The sequence below is a fragment of the Dermacentor albipictus genome, unplaced genomic scaffold (genome assembly GCF_038994185.2).
Source record: "Dermacentor albipictus isolate Rhodes 1998 colony unplaced genomic scaffold, USDA_Dalb.pri_finalv2 scaffold_133, whole genome shotgun sequence".
NCBI classification, from domain to species: domain Eukaryota; kingdom Metazoa; phylum Arthropoda; class Arachnida; order Ixodida; family Ixodidae; genus Dermacentor; species Dermacentor albipictus.
The window spans coordinates 21,269-38,815 of NW_027225687.1; the positions used below are offsets into that span (position 1 = coordinate 21,269).

Sequence of the window (17,547 nt, forward strand, 5' to 3'; positions counted from 1 at the left end):
TAAAGAAAGGAAATGCGTACAAGATAGATGACGATTATCGTTGTGTGGCAAATATACACCCCAAAGGGCGCAACTGTTTTTAGAGTAAGAGTGATGATTATTCACTCAAAGAACAGTCTACACCCTTTCGAGTGCCCCTTCTGCCACACAACGATAATCGTCATCTGCCTTGATGCGGTTTTTTATTTAACGCTGCGAGCCCGGTAACGAACGGCACGCGCGTTATCAGCATGATAGCATTGCCTGTTACTTTCCTGTCGGGAATGCTATGTCATTCTGATAACGCGCATGCCGTTCGTTACTGAAAAGTACCGGGCTTGCGACGTTAAAGAAAGGAAATGTGGGCAAGCAGATGACAATTATCGTTGTATGGCAAAAGGGTGTAATTTTGCTTAAGAGTGTATGCTAGCCACCATACCCTTAGTATAAACATATCTTCTCTGTAAAAAAAAAGTAACACAGCGATTTTCGTCTGGCGACAACAACAAAAAAAGGTCGCTTCCAAAGATTGTGCGCAGCTATTAGCGGCGACAATTAGGAGTGGCGCCCTCTCGCGAGTGACGTCACGGCCAGGACGCCGCTCGCTCGGTTGCCACGCGCGCTCGTTCCCTTCGTGTATGCTTGGGGTATGGGTGGCTCGAGCCGCACGTATTGAAAAATACGTCGGCTTCTTTCAGCTGCCATACCTTAACCACAGTTTATTCTTCAAAAGCGTGTGAGTCGAGAAACTTTGTGGCTTGGATATCGCAAGCTAAGCAGCGTTAAAGGGGTCTACTAGGTTTTGCAATGCATATATGCGCCGTGTCTATCGGTAAATTTTGACTAAAAAAAGAATATCTGCAAATTCAACGCGCGAAGTTGTGTGTGATGCTTCGCTAAACACTTAACATTCCTTTAGTATTTAGCTATGAGAGGCATTGCATTTTACGTGGAAGAAAAATTTGGTAATTGGCGTCAACATGTTATCCGATGTTAGAAAGACACTGCCCAGCGAAGCTGTCATCATGATTCCTATTACTCTGGTGTGTTGTTCTATTCAAATATGCCCATTCATTAATGCGTAAAAAAATAGTTAGGCACGTATTTCTTATGTAAAAGTTTGCTGCTACTTTCATCCCCCTCTGAAACAGGCCTCCAAAAAACAAATTGCTCATGGCTGCTAACACGACGGCGTGTCGTGTAGAGTATTTACATAGTTAATTCACAAACACCATAGTAGCAATCACCTGAGAGAAAAGTTTCATTGTTAAGATCGAGAGCCACTCAATTGAAAGTGATGAAATGTTTCATAGTGGCCCTCAGTAGCCTTTATCGACAATATGGCACACCCCTGATCACGTAACGGTAGCAATCGACTGTCTGTATAGCGAGGCACGCTATGATCGCGAAACCCATCAGTTCACTACAACTTCGAATTAAAACCATAAAGCATTTTTTTACAGCGCCAACTGGAATGGCTAAAGTATTCTCGAGCTACTACACCGCAGCTTAGATTGCCTACAAAAGGAAAATTCAAGCACCTTCTGTCTCATGATGTCTCGATCCAGCGTTATTTAATTATACAAACAGATAACGATTCGCTTCGTCGGTACATAAAAGAGAACCTTGCAGGCTAAATTAAGTTTGCTCCAATCCAATCGCAAACATTCATAAAGAAAGCACCACAAGCCTTGCATGTACTTTCACTTGATTTCTGACCCTCCACCGGGGGAATTTCGATATCTTGAATATGTCCCATACTACTAGTCATTGACGCTTTGGCTTCTTTCTGACTGCAGCTATGCAGTCCAGCAGGCATGCTTCACTAAAAAAATTGGGCCGAGTAGCCTGTGTCAGTTCGCCAAACAGATTCGTCATGTATATTCCTCAAGCAACAAGCACCAGTAAATTTCTCAAATGAGTTTGATTTGATTTGATTTATTAATTTCCATTTACACACACACATGTACAGAGGAGTGGTAAATGGAGGTGGATGAGGGAAAAAAGCCGCACAGACGTGGCTTGAGGTAACCTCACCCCCTTAGGTACAATATGGCTGCATGGGGTAACACATCAAGCGCCATATAAATTACATTTATATAGTCGCCATAAAACATTGCAGTTATACAATATATGAAAGAACAGTGAAATATTTCCACAATAACAATGCAAAACACACTGCGGCATTGAAATAAATAAATGATATACACTAGGTACCATAGACAAAAAAGGAGGAACATAACATACATTATTAATCATTAACAAACGTGCTCTAAAGAGGTGAGTTGAACGTGTAGCACGGAAAAGGGAATATATATTGGTACATTCCTATTTGTACTATGTAAATAGCTGTAAGCCTTCATTTACTTCAAGTTTCCGCCGCTTATAAAAAATAAACACGTGAAGAACCGCCTAGTGTTGACAAGCAGGTAAAGAAGCAAGTGAGGCGTGTAGAATCTAAGCTCCAGTATTAGTTAAGTCCCCGTGCTACTGCCGAGCGTTTCTGCGAGGAAATGCAAAAATTCGATATTATACCATGAACTACTCGTCGTGAGCAAACCTGTTTTAGCGGAATAAAATCAACGTGACTGCTGTAGAAGTCATATATAGCCAGCTTTGTGACATACTTGTTGCACCGCGGTAGGTATGGTATTATAACTGGATTCCTATAGGCTATGCTTTTGCGATTGTCTATCCGCGTATGAAAAACCCGCAATGGGCTGGTCTGTGTCGCTTCGGCTGGCACTGTAGCGCTGCCTTCGAAAGCTGCATTGTTGTCTAAGAAATTAGCTCTTTGAATAAATGTTCTCAAAGGAAGACGTCGTAAAAATATATTTGAGACGACCACCATAAGTATACAAGCAGAGAGAACGAGGGCGAACAAACGAAAACACCGCAGAAAGCGCTCGGACAACGCCCGAACTGTAGCAGACGACAGGCGCGATGATGATGATGATGATAGCAACTTTATTGTTCCGCCGGATAAGGAGGCCCCTACTTCCCGTCCCCGGCACACAGGCCTTGGGGACGGGGGCCGGAACCTCCGCGATTAGAAGCAAGCAAAGAGGTCTTGACTCTTCGCGGCTTCTTCCGCCAGGCGGATGGCGTGTTGCTGTGGAGTAGGGTCCTCGTCCGTGCCCTGACGTCACGCGAGCGGCGCTCGCAGCGCCGCTCGTGTTCGTTCTCGGGGCTAATAGCCAAGCCGATCCACGCCTAAAACTTCCCAAAATGGCCGACTGCATCGTCGACATCGTTAATACACTCTAATCGTTCACTTGATTTTTCGCTGCATTGGAAATGTAAGCGGTTAATTTCGCCGAGTGGAATGTCTCGACGCTTTTCAGCGCCCGTCTCGTGCTTCTGAATAGAGCTTGCGGTATTGGCGTGAACAGACAGGCAAGTGGACGTATTTATTCTAGTTATTGAACAGTTGCTTATCTCACCCCAATGCGAAATTCTTGACTGCGTTCTCGAGTTTTGTTTAACGGTAATGAGAAGGAGTTAGATAATGCACAGAGGCAAGGTTTTGTCTGGTCTTGCAGGAGTCCCAGGTGCTTTTTCCGCCGCGTACACTGTCGCAATCGTTACACGTCTGAGAAACCAGACTGGCGGCGCATAGGTAAAGCCGGCTGCCACTGCTAGCCACAGTCCCCTACCTTGTCGCTATAAAGAGGAAATTTGTACGTGTACTAAGTGTACGCAATGTTTCTTTGTTTAGTATAATTTGGCGGCGCCTCCAGCAGACAAAATGTGGATACTATACTGCTCCTTCGGTTCGGGCTCGGCAATGCCTCCGCGTGGCGGGCGCGTTTAAGAGGAAGCTTTAGCTCGGGTGTTCCAATCTAAATACATGTAAACGGAGTATTCGTTTTTCTCGGCAACCACTGCACCAAATTTGACGAGGTTCGTTACATTTAAAACAAATGCTTAGAATCTAGAATTTCTGCTGGGTACTCAAAAGATTTAAGCGAAACATTGATGCAAAGCGGGGCATGGTGCTTTCAGTGCCCAATTTTTTATAGAACATGTAGTTTTCCATTATAAAGGGAACTGTAATGCGATGTCTTCAAGTAGGGGTTGTCTTATATTCAGAGTCGACTTAATATGTTTCAATATGAACGGGAATGAAGTGTTACGCAAACCTTCTAACGAAATTTACCCCTGCTGTTTAGTTTCCATATTGTGCGTAGAAGAAACAGTGCGTGCACTTTCAGCTGCTCAGTTTATCTTCAATGCTGCTCTCATTTTGTAGAGTTCATCACATGTGCATGTGCAACACATTGGCGGAGGCAATAAGAACTGCATTTCTCTCTAGCTGGACAAGTCGGAATGGCAATGCACCTTGGAGAACAAGACTCGAATTGTGAAAGTCTGGTGGTAAGTCTGAAGTAATATATTTTCATTTATATTTGGTGTTAACTTTCCAGCGCAAACTTTCTATCCTATTGAAGAAACATTTAGCCCCCTGTTTGGCCTGTTTTTTGAGGGCCTTACATCAGGCCCCCTAGCAAGTTTTATAGCGTCCTCGATCACCTTGCCCCGGGGTTGCGCTGAAACCAGAATGGTGCGCCTTGCACTGCCGTGGTGGCGCACTGCGGAGGGTCAACATCGAGGACAAAACTGTACCCATTGCAGGGTGCTTGCATGCAGCGCTATTTTGCCCCTGGCGCGCAAGACGTGCGTGAACGCGCGCGCGCACGCACATTTTGTTGTTTGCAGGTGCTGAGCATCTGCGGCAAGCGCTCAAACCTTGTCAAACTGCATGCTCCGACATACCTGGTTGCAAGCAAACACCAATGGATCTTATAAATAATCCTGGCGACCCTTTCAACGAACCTGTCCACTTTCGGCCGCTCTTCACCACATTGTTTTTGGACGAGGTCGATAAGCATGCCGTCTTCGCTGTCAGAAGAACTTGAAAAAAGCTCATCGATTGCGGCAATTAGCAGCGCTTCCTTTCTCATTGCCGACATCTCCACTGGCTAACTCCATCAACTCCATTGCAACCGCAGATATCAGGCCAGAGCATCCACGTTTCTGCAGTCGGCAGTGCGCGCGCGCGTCCCGCAGTGCTTGCTGGGATTGCACCCTGGCGCACCGCCGATTTTCTCGGTGCGAGACGGGGCAATGGAAAACCGCTCCAACAGGGTGCGCTTCCGGTGATCGAGGATGGTCGGTGCGGTTGATTGAGGATTAAAGTGCGCAGCAAGGCGCCCCGGTGCGAGTGATCGAGGATGCAATTAGTTTACACTGCAATTTAAAGCTTCTTGAGACCCGAATACAGCCATGGGACATAATTACTTTTCAAGCTGGTTATTATTGCCTCCAGGCATGTTTCGAACATGAAAGATGTTTTTTAATAACATAGTTTTAAATAACTGGCATCTTTTTTAAATATCACAGTCATACGTAGACAGGCTAAGAGCTGCATCTCCAAGTAAACATCTCATGCTCGCTATGGTAAAAACTGCATTTCATTGCCTGGACGCAGAGGTGAAGATGGAGTTATGTGTAGTAGACTGTTACTTGGCTGCTGCATCCTGGATTTTCATGCATTAATGTGGAATTCAAAACAGACTTCAAGGTTGCTTCCTGCTGTTTGTGACAATGCAGAGGTCTACATCAATTTAGTGTGAAATTTCTTGAAAGTAGATGAGAAGAATATGAGTGAACCACTTTCGACAGTTCCACATGCATTGGACTTCATATCCACGATGAATGTTTGGAGTAACGACTTCAGACTTCTGGCATTTCTTTACAGAAATAATCTTTTAAACTGGTTTATTATTAGAGGAGACAGCAGAAATTGAATGCCCTCTTACCACACCACCATGAGGTGAGTGTGACTGCCAACAGAGAGACACTCTGCCTCGAGTAGCCTCCGCGAGCGACGTTCCTTCCTCGCCTTGTCACATACATGAGCCAAAGAACCACATCGGGTTCACGTGACTAGCACCACCCGCTTTTTTTTTCTTATCCGGTTTTGTTGCATGGCACATTTTCCACCGTGGCATTGCGCATTCTGAATTGGGCGATTTACCTAAGTAATGCGTCATGGCGAGCGACACTTTTAAGACTCTATTTTGTTTGTGTTGCCTTGACTCTGGCTGGGTGTGGCGCTTTCTCGTGAGGGAGGAAAGTGGTGTTTCATTTGAAATTTCAGCGGTCTGTATGACATGCACAGATTTGTCATGAATACCTGTGTCATGTGCTGTAAACTTAAGAACAGCATTAAATACATTCTCTTAGTGGTGAATGCAACGCATACTTATCTTTTGCGCACAAAGAAAATGTGAACAGTGTACAGTGCTCCCACTTCTGCGTCAGTCTGATAAAAAGGCCAACAAAGAGTGATACTGCACTAAATCAAGTATTTTGAAATTGGGGGACATACTAGGGATGCTTCTGCAGCAGACATGATTGGCCAGAGAGGTTAACAATGTACAGCTGCTTGCAGTGACCAAATGCACAGCACCATCAGTTTTGTGCCATGCTATAGTTCTATCAAAACCGCCTAAAATTCTTGCAGCTTTTTAGGAAAGGATTAGTGGCACATAACACTGTGCCTATTTTTCCTGTTTTTTGAATGTATATTTTGCTCCCACGTAGCTGATGCGACTCAAAGGTTTATAGTCCTGAAAGCTTGTTTGCTTTGTTATGAATGTTACCAGAAACTTACGTGTGCAAGCTTACCCCTGCCCACACTAACGCAGACCCAGTGAGTTTATTTAATATGGAAAGCTAAAACAATGTAGTGGCTGCACTATTGCTATGAATCTGTCGTAATGATAGATGTTGCTGATTTTATGAAGTGCTTGTTTTCATCACTCAGGATATCACCCAAAATGCTAGGAGGCAAAAAAAAAATGTATATAATGTTCACAAGATATGGTTGAGTAGAGGCTGGGTGGTGGCAGCCGATTGAGGGAACGAGCTCGCCTGCGGATCTTGCGACCACAAGAGGTTCAAGTAGATTTTATCGCATTAAAGTGCAACAAGTGACTAGAAAAAAAAAAAGCCTGGACATGTCATCAAAAGATACCGTTGGTAACAAAAGTCTATGGATCTACACGCACCATGAAATACCCAAATTTCTTTTCTTACTTGCCATGTTGGTGACACTGGTCCACAGTAAAGTTGCAGAATGGGGCGGGCCCTCCATTTCATTCCTACTTGACAAAGTTGAGATTTCTTAATTCCACTCTTTAACTCCCCAGAATGCCAAGAGTTGTACTATTTCTCCAACTTTAAATGAAATTTTTACTATAGTTGTTTACTAGTTGTGCCTTTCAACAAAAAACTTATTTTTGAAGTTCTGACAACATTGCAGATAATGTTGTGCTTCTTTAACGAGAACATATTCGCTTTGTGACCTTTTATTTTTGCAGTGCGTTGCTAGCTGTATAATCTCTCTCATATCTACTCTTTTTGACAGTACAGTCGCCCAAATCTTTAACTGGTGTGCGGGAGCGGCGACTTTTCCGGGCGTCAGCGCCGTATGACGCGGCGAGGCTGGAAACAGCCTAGTAGACGATGGGCCCAGCTGAGCGCGCTTTGTCCGCATGCGCTTAGCCTCAGACTGTTTCCAGCCTCGCCCCGTCAAACGGCGCTGACGCACGGAAAAGTCGCTGCTCCCGCACACTAGTTAAAGATTTGGGCGACTGTACATGCATGTTACCTGCGCAAGTGTAATTCATGAATAAATAATGTGATTGCAGAATATATTCAGTAATGTTAATCTATAATGGCATCAATTGGGCAGATTTAGTTGGAATGGAACTGGCACAGTCCTGTAGTGCTAAACCTTCACTAGAATAAGACTGCAAAAACAGGTATCCTTGCCAATTACTCTAAACTAGACTAGGCCGAATTTTTTTACATTTATAAGTTTTTACTGAATACTGGCTCTTTCAGTATCTACCTATAGGTCACTATCTCTGCCGTGGTACTTACCAACAAAATGGTATTCTACTTATTGTGAAATTCTGAAGTCCTGGAGACTGTTCCAATGACGAGCTTTAATTGCACTTAAACACTAACCTTTAGTTGCCAAGAATGATTCTATTTAGCAAGAGCATGCTTGGACTATGACACAAGGATGGAGGCCAAAAAAGTTACTGCCCTTCCACTGCTGTGAAGCGGGGTGCAAGCGAAGCTTGGGATCTGCTGCTCTTTGTAACGCCTCACGGCGAGAGCGGCACATCAACGTCGACCCCTTTCTCGAATGAGTTCCCGGTGGCACCAATCAAACATTGCCTGTTCTTTGGCCAAACGCACAACACGTGGCCTGCTCCCACTGCCATTCCTTCAATGCAGCCTGCTCTTTGGCAGAACAGACCAAACGCGGCCTCCCCATCTGACTGCTGGGCCTGAACTGGTGTCAGGCGAGCAAACACGCGAACACACCGTTTCCCTCCTCTGGAGGAAGGGGACGCCCGTGATTGGCTCATGCCATGCGCTGCTTCTACTTACCCACCTTAAAGGCAGCGTTTGATGAACTGACGGTGGCTGAATCGGTTAGCGTGGTGGTCTCCCAATCAGGAGGTCGGTGGTTCGAATCCGCAGCCTGGTAAGCAATTTCTCTTTTTGCGCAGCTTGGGTTTTTTCGTGCGGTAACACCGACACCAGTGAGGCAATACAAGCTTCTGTTAAAAAGGTCGCAAGTGGTTGCATCTTATGCCCGTTCCTGTTGATGTGGACATTCAGTGTTATTTTTCACTGTCGAAAGTATCCTCGAAGAAGAAAAGGGAGGGGGTCAACACTAAAGAGGCAACGTCGACGTACATGGTAGTTGAAATAAATCGATGATTAAATGTTGATTATGCTGTCATGTACGACGCACAAATTGTTAGATGGATCTGGCGAGCTTCAAGCTCACGTGTCAGCACTCTCACTGGCCTGTTGAGCATGTGCAGTGTCGGTAAGATTAGCATTTTCTCTCTTCATGCTGGATCCACACGACAGACGAAATCCGTCTTTTTCGCGAAGGACGGCGCATCACGTGACTACGCGTCACGGATTTGTACCGTCCGCGCGTCGTCCGCGACCCCCACGGACGGAAAATGCCGTGCTATTTTTCGCATCCGGATTTTGGGAGTTGAACGCTGCGGATTTAGCCTAGCATGCTCTACAGTCTGGCAACAAGCGCGGCTTTGGGATCTTTCTGAAACAGCTTCATCGCTGCTGACACCATTCATGTCTGTTCGCGAGCGTGCGACTTGCGCAAGAGCGACTGAAATGAACCTGAGTGGACGAGGTAACTTTGTTCTTACATCTCGTGGAGCAGTTCGCCGCGTTGTGGGATATGACTCTCACTGATAACGCGGACACGAGAGCGTAACAAGACCTCTTTCGATGAAACAAGCACTCGTCTTCATCCAATTCGGACAAAACGACAGCCATTGCGGCCAACTGTCGTTTCCTTTCGATTGCCATTTTCATTCAGAGTGAAAAACACGTATGACAAAGTCTGACAAGGTTTTTGTTACACCGATGGCACCATCTAGAGTGAGTAGAAACAAGCAATCATAATAACTTACGTCCACTGAGATCCGCCCGGGCCGCCACAACATCGTCGAGGCCATGTTCAGCCATACAGCCACTCTAAGCCTACACGCCGAGAATCTGAGTATCTCTTTCAGAAACGGTGCCCACTCATCACGAATGGATTGCTGTCGAAGCTTCTGGACACAAATTTAAACCAAATACAAGCCTCAGTTTGAAAATTACGGGTCACGCAGTAGACGACGACTTGACAGGTTCGAGGCGGACGGCAGTCGCTTCGGGTGGTGCCGCCATGTTTATTTTTCCGGTGCGGTCGTCTGTTCAGTCTGCCCATCGTCTGGATGGGCGGCGGATTAAGCGTCTGCTGCACAGACTTGCGCGGAGCCGTCCGTCGTGTGGATACACCATCAGCGTTGACTGCTGCATTGTGGCGTGGTGGAGCACTGCCATTACGAATCCCCTCACAAACTATGAGCTACCAAGCTGCACTAAGACCAGTTTCACGTCTTTGCGCACTCAAGAATGACAGCACGCATGCATGCGCACTCAGATGTGCATACATACAAATTCTTGATTACGTCTCTCATTGTATTGTTACACTAAGGTACGTTTTAATACTGGATAAAATTGCTGCTTAATTTGCACATCACATAGCATTAATTATAAAAAATTCAGCATGTGCATATTATAGCCGGCTATAAAGAAAAAAAAGTTACGGGGCTCCTTCCAACACATCATGCTGTGTTTCGCAAGCTGTTCCAACAATGAAATAGAGATGATTACACAATGGTGGCCGCTTTTCATAAGTTAGCTTCGCTGGAATACATCCGAATTTGGTTTCGTGTCGTGGTGAATTGTGCAAGCTATTTCCGGCCCAAATTTCTTTTTAAAGAGTTGCACGCATTCACCATCATCATCCTATCTTAAAGTTCAATGCAGAACGAAGGCGCCTCCCTGCAATTATCATTGTCTTGCACTAGCTGATGCGAACTTGTGCTTTAAAATTTCATCATCCTTGGCGAAGCTTCCCTTCCCTTGGCGCCCATTCTGCAACTCTAATGGTCCTCTGGTTATCTACCCTATGCATTACATGGCCTGCCCAGCTTCATTTTTTCCTCTTAATGTCTACTAGAATATCGACCATCCCCATTTGCTCTTATCCACACCGCTCTCTTCCTGTCTCTTAACATTTATCATTGCATTGCTCTTTGTACGGTCCTTAACGTGTTCTCGAGATTCTTCGTTAACCTCCAGGCTTATGTGCCATACTGCATGCTTAGAAGAACGTGTCTACCAAGTTGACATTTTCAAATTCCCCGATTTTTTTCAGGTTTTCACCAAGTTTCACGTCAAGATGAGCTGACACCATGTCACCTGATGCTGTCACTCTCTGGTAAGCATGTTAAAAAAATAAAAACAATGCAGTTTGAACAGTAAGGAGTAGTGTTTATTTTATTCAAAATAGAAAATTGAAACGAGGGGTTTGTAAAATGCACAGCTACTAAAATATCTTCGAAAGAAACTCTGTGTCCCTTTACTCTGAAGGCTGACCAGCGAAGCTGCGTATGTGGGCCCCTTAATGGTGAACTGCACCTCTGCTGCGGGTCAGCCTGGTATTGCACTACCTATGGGATTGGCCCATGTGTGGGGAGTGCTTAAAGCCTGCTTCATCTCCGCCGCAGGTTGGACTAGCATTTCACGACCTTCGGGATCAGCCCACATATGGGGAGTGCTTAATGCTTTCTTCACTTCTGCCTCGGGTTGGCCTGGTATTGCAATTTCTTCAGGATCGGCCCATCGTATGAAAAATTGTTGGTCTATGCGCGGATGCGATCCGCCAGATCCTCGCAATAGACAGCTTCACTGTAAAAAAAAAAAAAGTGGTCTAGCTCAGGGCAAATAGTCGAACATATTAAAATGTGAATAAAAAGAGATGCATACAAAAGCAAATAGAGCTATTTGTATTAACTGATAGCAAGCTCATTGGTATTATGCCCGAACTTTGTCACATATCAGATTCTCCAAGCAACTGGAAAGTCAACCTCAACTGTCCTGAGATACTCTCAGACTGCACATAATGCCTCAGTGTTGCATTTCACTGCACTGTTTAAGGGGTTTATTTTGGTGTGGATGTGGGTAACCTGCATCTTAGTGTCAGCCAACACTTTGCTTTTTGAGCTCAAGCTCCTTCAAAGAGGCGGCGGCACAGTTCCTTTCCCAGTCATTCCTCAAAGCAATGGTCCTTCCTATTCTTGTCCTCGTTCCGCTGCGTGTTCGCCCCATGGACCATTTGAAGCATCCTTTTGATCAGTTGTACAGTCCGATTTTTCAGAGTCCCTAAGGGCCGCTACAATGTCTGAAAAAAAATGAATGCATGTCTTTTACTGCCCTTAAGGGCCCAAATCGCCACAGGCATGTCCGAAAAAGCTCTGAAGGTCTGCCAGTACACTTATTAGGCATATAGGTGCTTGCACTGTGACAGGAGATGGCAAGTGCACGTATATGTGCTGCGTCCCATACACTTCACCGCGTAGCATCACTGTGCTGAGGCAAAGCTGCCTTTCGAGGACCAGCAATATGCAACGCGCCGTGCTATACGTGGATTGCAGAGGCAGAGTGGGTACCATTGCTGACAGCGGTGAATTCTTTCAATGAAAAAGACAGCACTGAATGGCAAGAACCGTAATAGCATACCTAGGCCTAGCGTTCCCGCCATGGTGATTACAGTGGCCAGTGGATCTGCGTGTGAGAGTGTCAATTCAAGGTGGCGAGATAACACGGCCGTGTTGACTTTGATTAATGCCATTTCAAATCTGCAGTTGCGGATCAATGGTAAATATCTCGGCAACAGTGGGGACAAATTACTAGTGATTGAGGACTTTGACCAAAAAAGAGTTAGAGTGTGTTTGAAGATTAATATGCAGAAGACAATGTTCAAGAATTCACATCGCCAGTCAGCCTCTAGAGCCTGTACAGGAGTAATTTTACCTAGGTCAGTTGCTCGCAAGGGACCCTGATCATGAAAAGGCAATTTACTTAAGAATAAAAATGGGTTGATATGCATATGGCAGGCATTACCAAATTATGGCTGGGAGCTTACCACTGTCATTGAAAAAAAAAAATTAAATTATGGGGTTTTACGTGCCAAAACCACTTTCTGATTATGAGGCACGCCGTAGTGGAGGACTCTGGAAATTTCGACCACCCTGGGTTCTTTAACGTGCACCTAAATCTAAGTACACAGGTGTTTTCGCATTTCGCCCCCATCGAAATGCAGCCGCCGTGGCCGGGATTCGATCCCGCGACCTCGTGCTCAGCAGCCCACCATAGTCACTGAGCAACCACGGCGGGTGTCATTGAAAAGAAAAGTGTACAACCATTGCATTCTACTAGTGCTAACATATGAGGCACACATTAGAATCGGGTAAATACCGTAATTAAACGTTGTGATATATGGTTCTTGCTTGAAAAGTTTCCTAGGGCAAGCATAAATGGGAGCTGTTGACACGCGATCACACGTGTTGAATGCATACATTGTTTCCTAAGCATCGCCGAGGTAGACGTGCTGCCACTAAAGGGGTCGCTATTGGGTTCACCATAGGGGTCAACAGCAAGTCACTGTTCCAAGTTCAAATTATCCTGCGAAGGCCAATTTTACGATCAAAATAAGAGATTCGGGACTGTAGAAATGTATGACTGCTGGCCAAGACCTTTGGCCAGGATTGAATTACCCGGAGTCGAATTAACAGAAGTCGACTGTACCATATATAAGGCAGTGGACTTTGCAGCGAGAATGTATCTCCTACTACACACAGCAGAATATTGGCATACTGCAGTGCTCAGTGGCTGCAGAACAGTAGACTTTGATCCCTGCTGAAATTCCCAGCCGACACACGTGCATTTCTATAGGTCCAAACTTTAGTTATTTTGATACTAAAATAGGCCTTCACCCAATAATTCCAACTTGAGCAGTCGGCATGCATGCCGACCCCTACAGTGGACCCAATAAGCGACCCCTTTGGTGACATACCTTAGAGGACAGTAGATGTGTTAAACAGACTTTATCTCCTGCAGGAAATGCCTATTTTCTGCCTGCCCAGGAGGAGCTCCAAGCAGTAATCACAGATCAAAACGTCTGATTGTGTTATTTACCCATTTCTAATGTGCCATCTTTAACAAAACTTCCTTGGCAATTTTCGTATGCTTTACCGCATAACACGAATGTATTGCAGCGTAGCTCACTTTGGAAAATTGGTTGCAATGTGCAACACATTGGACCCTTGTCCATTTTTTTAAAAATAGAAATTGTGTGCGCATTTGATTTCTCTTTCATTTTAGGGGCTTTTGTCCTTTCTATGCTAGTTTACACTTTGGACACACAGACAGCGGGCGTGTGTTTCACTCTGGGGCATGTTAGAATCTGTACGTAAACCATGGCAAATAAATCAGTCATGCGTGTTGGCATTTCTTCTGCATCTTCTTAAATTTGACCCACCAAATAATTCAATCTGTTTCATCAGTCCCGTCAGAGTCGAATTAACGGAATGAAGTTAACTGCATTTTGCTTGCTGCTCAAAAGTATGAGCTTGAATAAAAAACTTAACATTACAACACATAGGACATAAAGGAGACAAATGAAGTGCTGCAACATGTGCCAACTTGCCTAAGTTAGCACTATATAAGCTTAAACCCAGATGTGCCAGCTGCATTAAGATTGTGACAAAATGTAAAATCGCATGTGCTGGAGACTGAGTAGGTTGGCTTTCCTTCTTGAAAAAGTGTTGCAGAGTGCCTGTTAAAGATTCACTGATTAATGCTGTCAAACTGTCAACAAGGCTGCCAAAAATTATTCTTAATACAACCCTTTCATAGACACAACAAGGTAACAAATTGTTTTGTGTGTGAAGCATTAAGAGTATATTCATGATCAAATATTGTTCTTAAAAAGTGACCTCAACGAGACAGCATACGACACTACACAAGATCTAACTCACCGTGTGAGCCCGGACTCCCTCTCGGCAGGATGGGCAAGCGAGCGCGATCCCCTCGTCACTTACAACGATCTCACCCAGCATTACAAGTTAGTCAAGAGAACCATGCTGCTACCACACAAAGCGCCCAATAAAGCACAAGAAGTCATATACAGGTGGCTTCAGACGGGCACCTACCCATGCCCGGCCTTCCTGCACAAAATCTTTCCGGATGCGCACCCTCACAATGCGTGTCTCTACTGTAAGGATGTAGCTAGCCTTGATCACATGCTCTGGGCTTGCCCCCTGGTGCTGGGACCACCAAGGGAGAGTGGGACCAAGCTCCACACAGCTCGGACCTTGAAGCACAGCTCTGGGCTGTCCATCGAGCCTGCGACGCGGCGGAGGGGCATGGCCTCTCTGTCCCGACGTGGGATTGGCCCGCTGCGCACCAATCGCATGTACCAACGGACCGCAAGAAATTTATTCATCCATCCATCCATCATCAAAGCAGTTGTCAGAAAACATACTGCAGGGAACAGCTAAAACACTATGCATTTCTCATTATAGCGATATTATGTGTGCGTGAGTTTAATAAATAGATAACTTGCAGGCGTGTGTATGGCAAATTCAGATGCTAACTTCACCAAAGTCATAAAAGCACACAGCACTCTACTTAAAAGAAATCTGAGCATTTGGCCACTGTTGTGTCACCAATGTGCACTGTTATAGCCGTCTTCATTACGAAGCAGAAATACACCCAACAAACTATTTTTTGGGCATGCATGAGAATTCGGGTATCTTTGCAACACCGCCACGTACCTCATGGAGGCAATTAATTATAAGGACAGCTGAAATTTTGGATGCTGAAATGCTTTGCCTTCATAGTGCGGAAGGCACAACCATTGTTGAGTGTTGTATTATGCCGGTTTTCAGGCGTCAATTTTGCTGCAATATAGCTTGCTACGGAAAGAAGCTTATGCAATGTATCGTGGTGAAGCATACCAGCAGTGGAAAGGGGCCATTGTAACATGGCATGATTTACATTTCTTTATTTACACACATACATACTCTCTTCTGTTACAGCACAAGCACCAAGAAGCCTAAGAAGTGTTGTGGTTGGTTTACAAAATTAAGAAAAATTAAATTATGGGGTCTTGTGTGCCAAAACCACTTTCTGATTATGAGGCATGCCGTAGTGTGGGACTCTGGAAATTTCGACCAACTGGGGTTTTTTAACGTGCACCTAAATCTAAGTGCATGGGTGTTTTCGCCTTTTGCCCCCACTGAAATGCGGCGGCTCTGACCGAGATTCGATCCTGCGACCTCGTGCTTAGCAGGCCAACACCACAGCCACTAAGCAACTAGGGTGGGTACAAAATTAAGTTCCTTGCCTATCCAAACAAAAATGTTTGCAACATGATGTGCATGGTATACCGTCCTTGGGAAGGCAAGCTTAATTGGTTGCTGTTGGCTTTGTGTCTTGCTTCACTCTTGAGCAGCACTTACTGACTCACAGCAATAACAAGCTCCACCAAATGGCTAGATTACTTCTGTACTACTCCAAGTGTCCCAAAATCTTTTGGAACACGAAGTAGAAAAAAAAAATTCTGCTCCTAAACTGCTCCAGAATGACAACTTTGTGCTTGAAATCCTGAACTGTCTTGACCACCACCACTGAGGGGTTGATCTTCAACATCACTTATGTACTTAAGATAAAATCTTGAGTAACACTTACTGGTTGTCTAAACATTTTGAAATGGTTTCACAGGTTCTAATTTAACCCTTGTTATATGCACTTTTTAAAACATAACAGTGAATAACAATTTTGGTATCAATTTCGGTAACATATTTCAGTATTCTACAGTTGATTTGGAGGATTATGCGCCATCACTGGTCTGCAATTATGGAAGTTTAGAGATAAAAAAGTGGGGCAAGAATGTCTACGTTTTACACATTGTCGTTGTACAGAACAAAACCTATGCAAGTTGCTATAAAACTTATTTATATAGTATTTTAAATTACCCGAAGAGAGTATGTAAACAGCTGGGGTTTCATAGTTCTAGGTTCTTGTTATGTTTTCGACTAGCACCTCCCTTTAAATGGCAGTAAAAGGCATGCATTAATTTTTTTTTGACTGCCTGATTTTCTAAATGTTTTGTTTTTGCAGTCCTCAGGGAACCACCCCTTGCCGCCAAGAAAAAGCACCTTTGACTGTAGCAGTAATCAGTGATTCGCCTAATTGGCAAACAGTTCAGGATGCCAAACAGCCTCGAGCCAGCTGTACCTCTGACAGAAGGCACTAATACACAGTGCAATGCACTGTTTCTGCACTCTAGACTGTGGGATTCTCATCCCTTACTCTTGGGTCAAAGGGACGACAGTACAGTAGTGCAAACAATCACAAGGGAATTTATTGCACGTTTCATAGATCAATGCCTGCTAGCCAAGTTGCTATCCACAAAACATGCCAATGGGCGCGTGACAAATCGCGGAAGTCCGACTCACCGTGACCGGATAGCGAGCGAATATGTTTGCCCCTTGCTGGATCCCAACGCCTGGTTGTTCGTGTGCACGGTCACGCGAACGGTGGCTCTTTCACACAAGGCCTCACGAGACGGTCTTGCAGAAGCATGGATCGGTGCACGCGTGGCACGTCCGCACTGCTTGCCGTCCCAAACCAAAGAGGAAGCGTGTTCTCCCTTGCGCCCCCAAGTAACCCTGCCGTGAGGCGGCGTTCGCAGTGCAACATTTGCGCCATCTCTCGCATGGCCTGAGGCCCGCAGCGAAGCCGCAATGCAGGAGACGGAAGCTATACAGGAAAAACAACATATCAGGGGACGTGCGACAGTCGCACATCCCCACAAGACAAATGTGATAAGAGCTGTATTGTGTGACCTATCATAACTGCGTGGTGCCAATACAGACAGGATATGCAGGGCATGTAGCGATGAGGACAGTAGCAATGGAATGATATCACCAGTGTACAGAGCGATGAATTCATTCTTGCTCTGTTACTGATAATCGAGAACTGCATCAATTAAAAAATGTGAGAAAAATTAAGAGAAAAATCATGTGTGAAGGAATACTACTC

The 17,547-nt window shown here is 45.0% G+C and overlaps 1 protein-coding gene across 9 annotated transcripts in view; it reads left to right on the forward strand.

The window, feature by feature from the left end:
* The window catches only part of LOC135916952 (uncharacterized), a 50,933-nt gene that overhangs the window by 18,371 nt on the left and 15,015 nt on the right, over window positions 1-17,547 (forward strand). For 5 of the 9 annotated variants that reach the window (XR_011510511.1, XM_070530464.1, XM_070530462.1 and 2 more), the window contains exons 6-7: window positions 4,295-4,356; window positions 10,814-10,876. Coding sequence is in view for 7 of the 9 variants with exons in the window: in XM_070530464.1 (XP_070386565.1) it covers window positions 4,295-4,356; window positions 10,814-10,841 (90 nt within the window). In the remaining 2 variants the exon portion in view is untranslated. Of the gene's footprint in view, window positions 1-4,231; window positions 4,357-10,813; window positions 10,877-11,165; window positions 11,399-13,557; window positions 14,411-14,431; window positions 14,618-17,547 lie in introns of those variants that run through there. The other 4 variants (XM_070530465.1, XM_070530461.1, XM_070530463.1 and 1 more) reach the window with 4 other exon arrangements.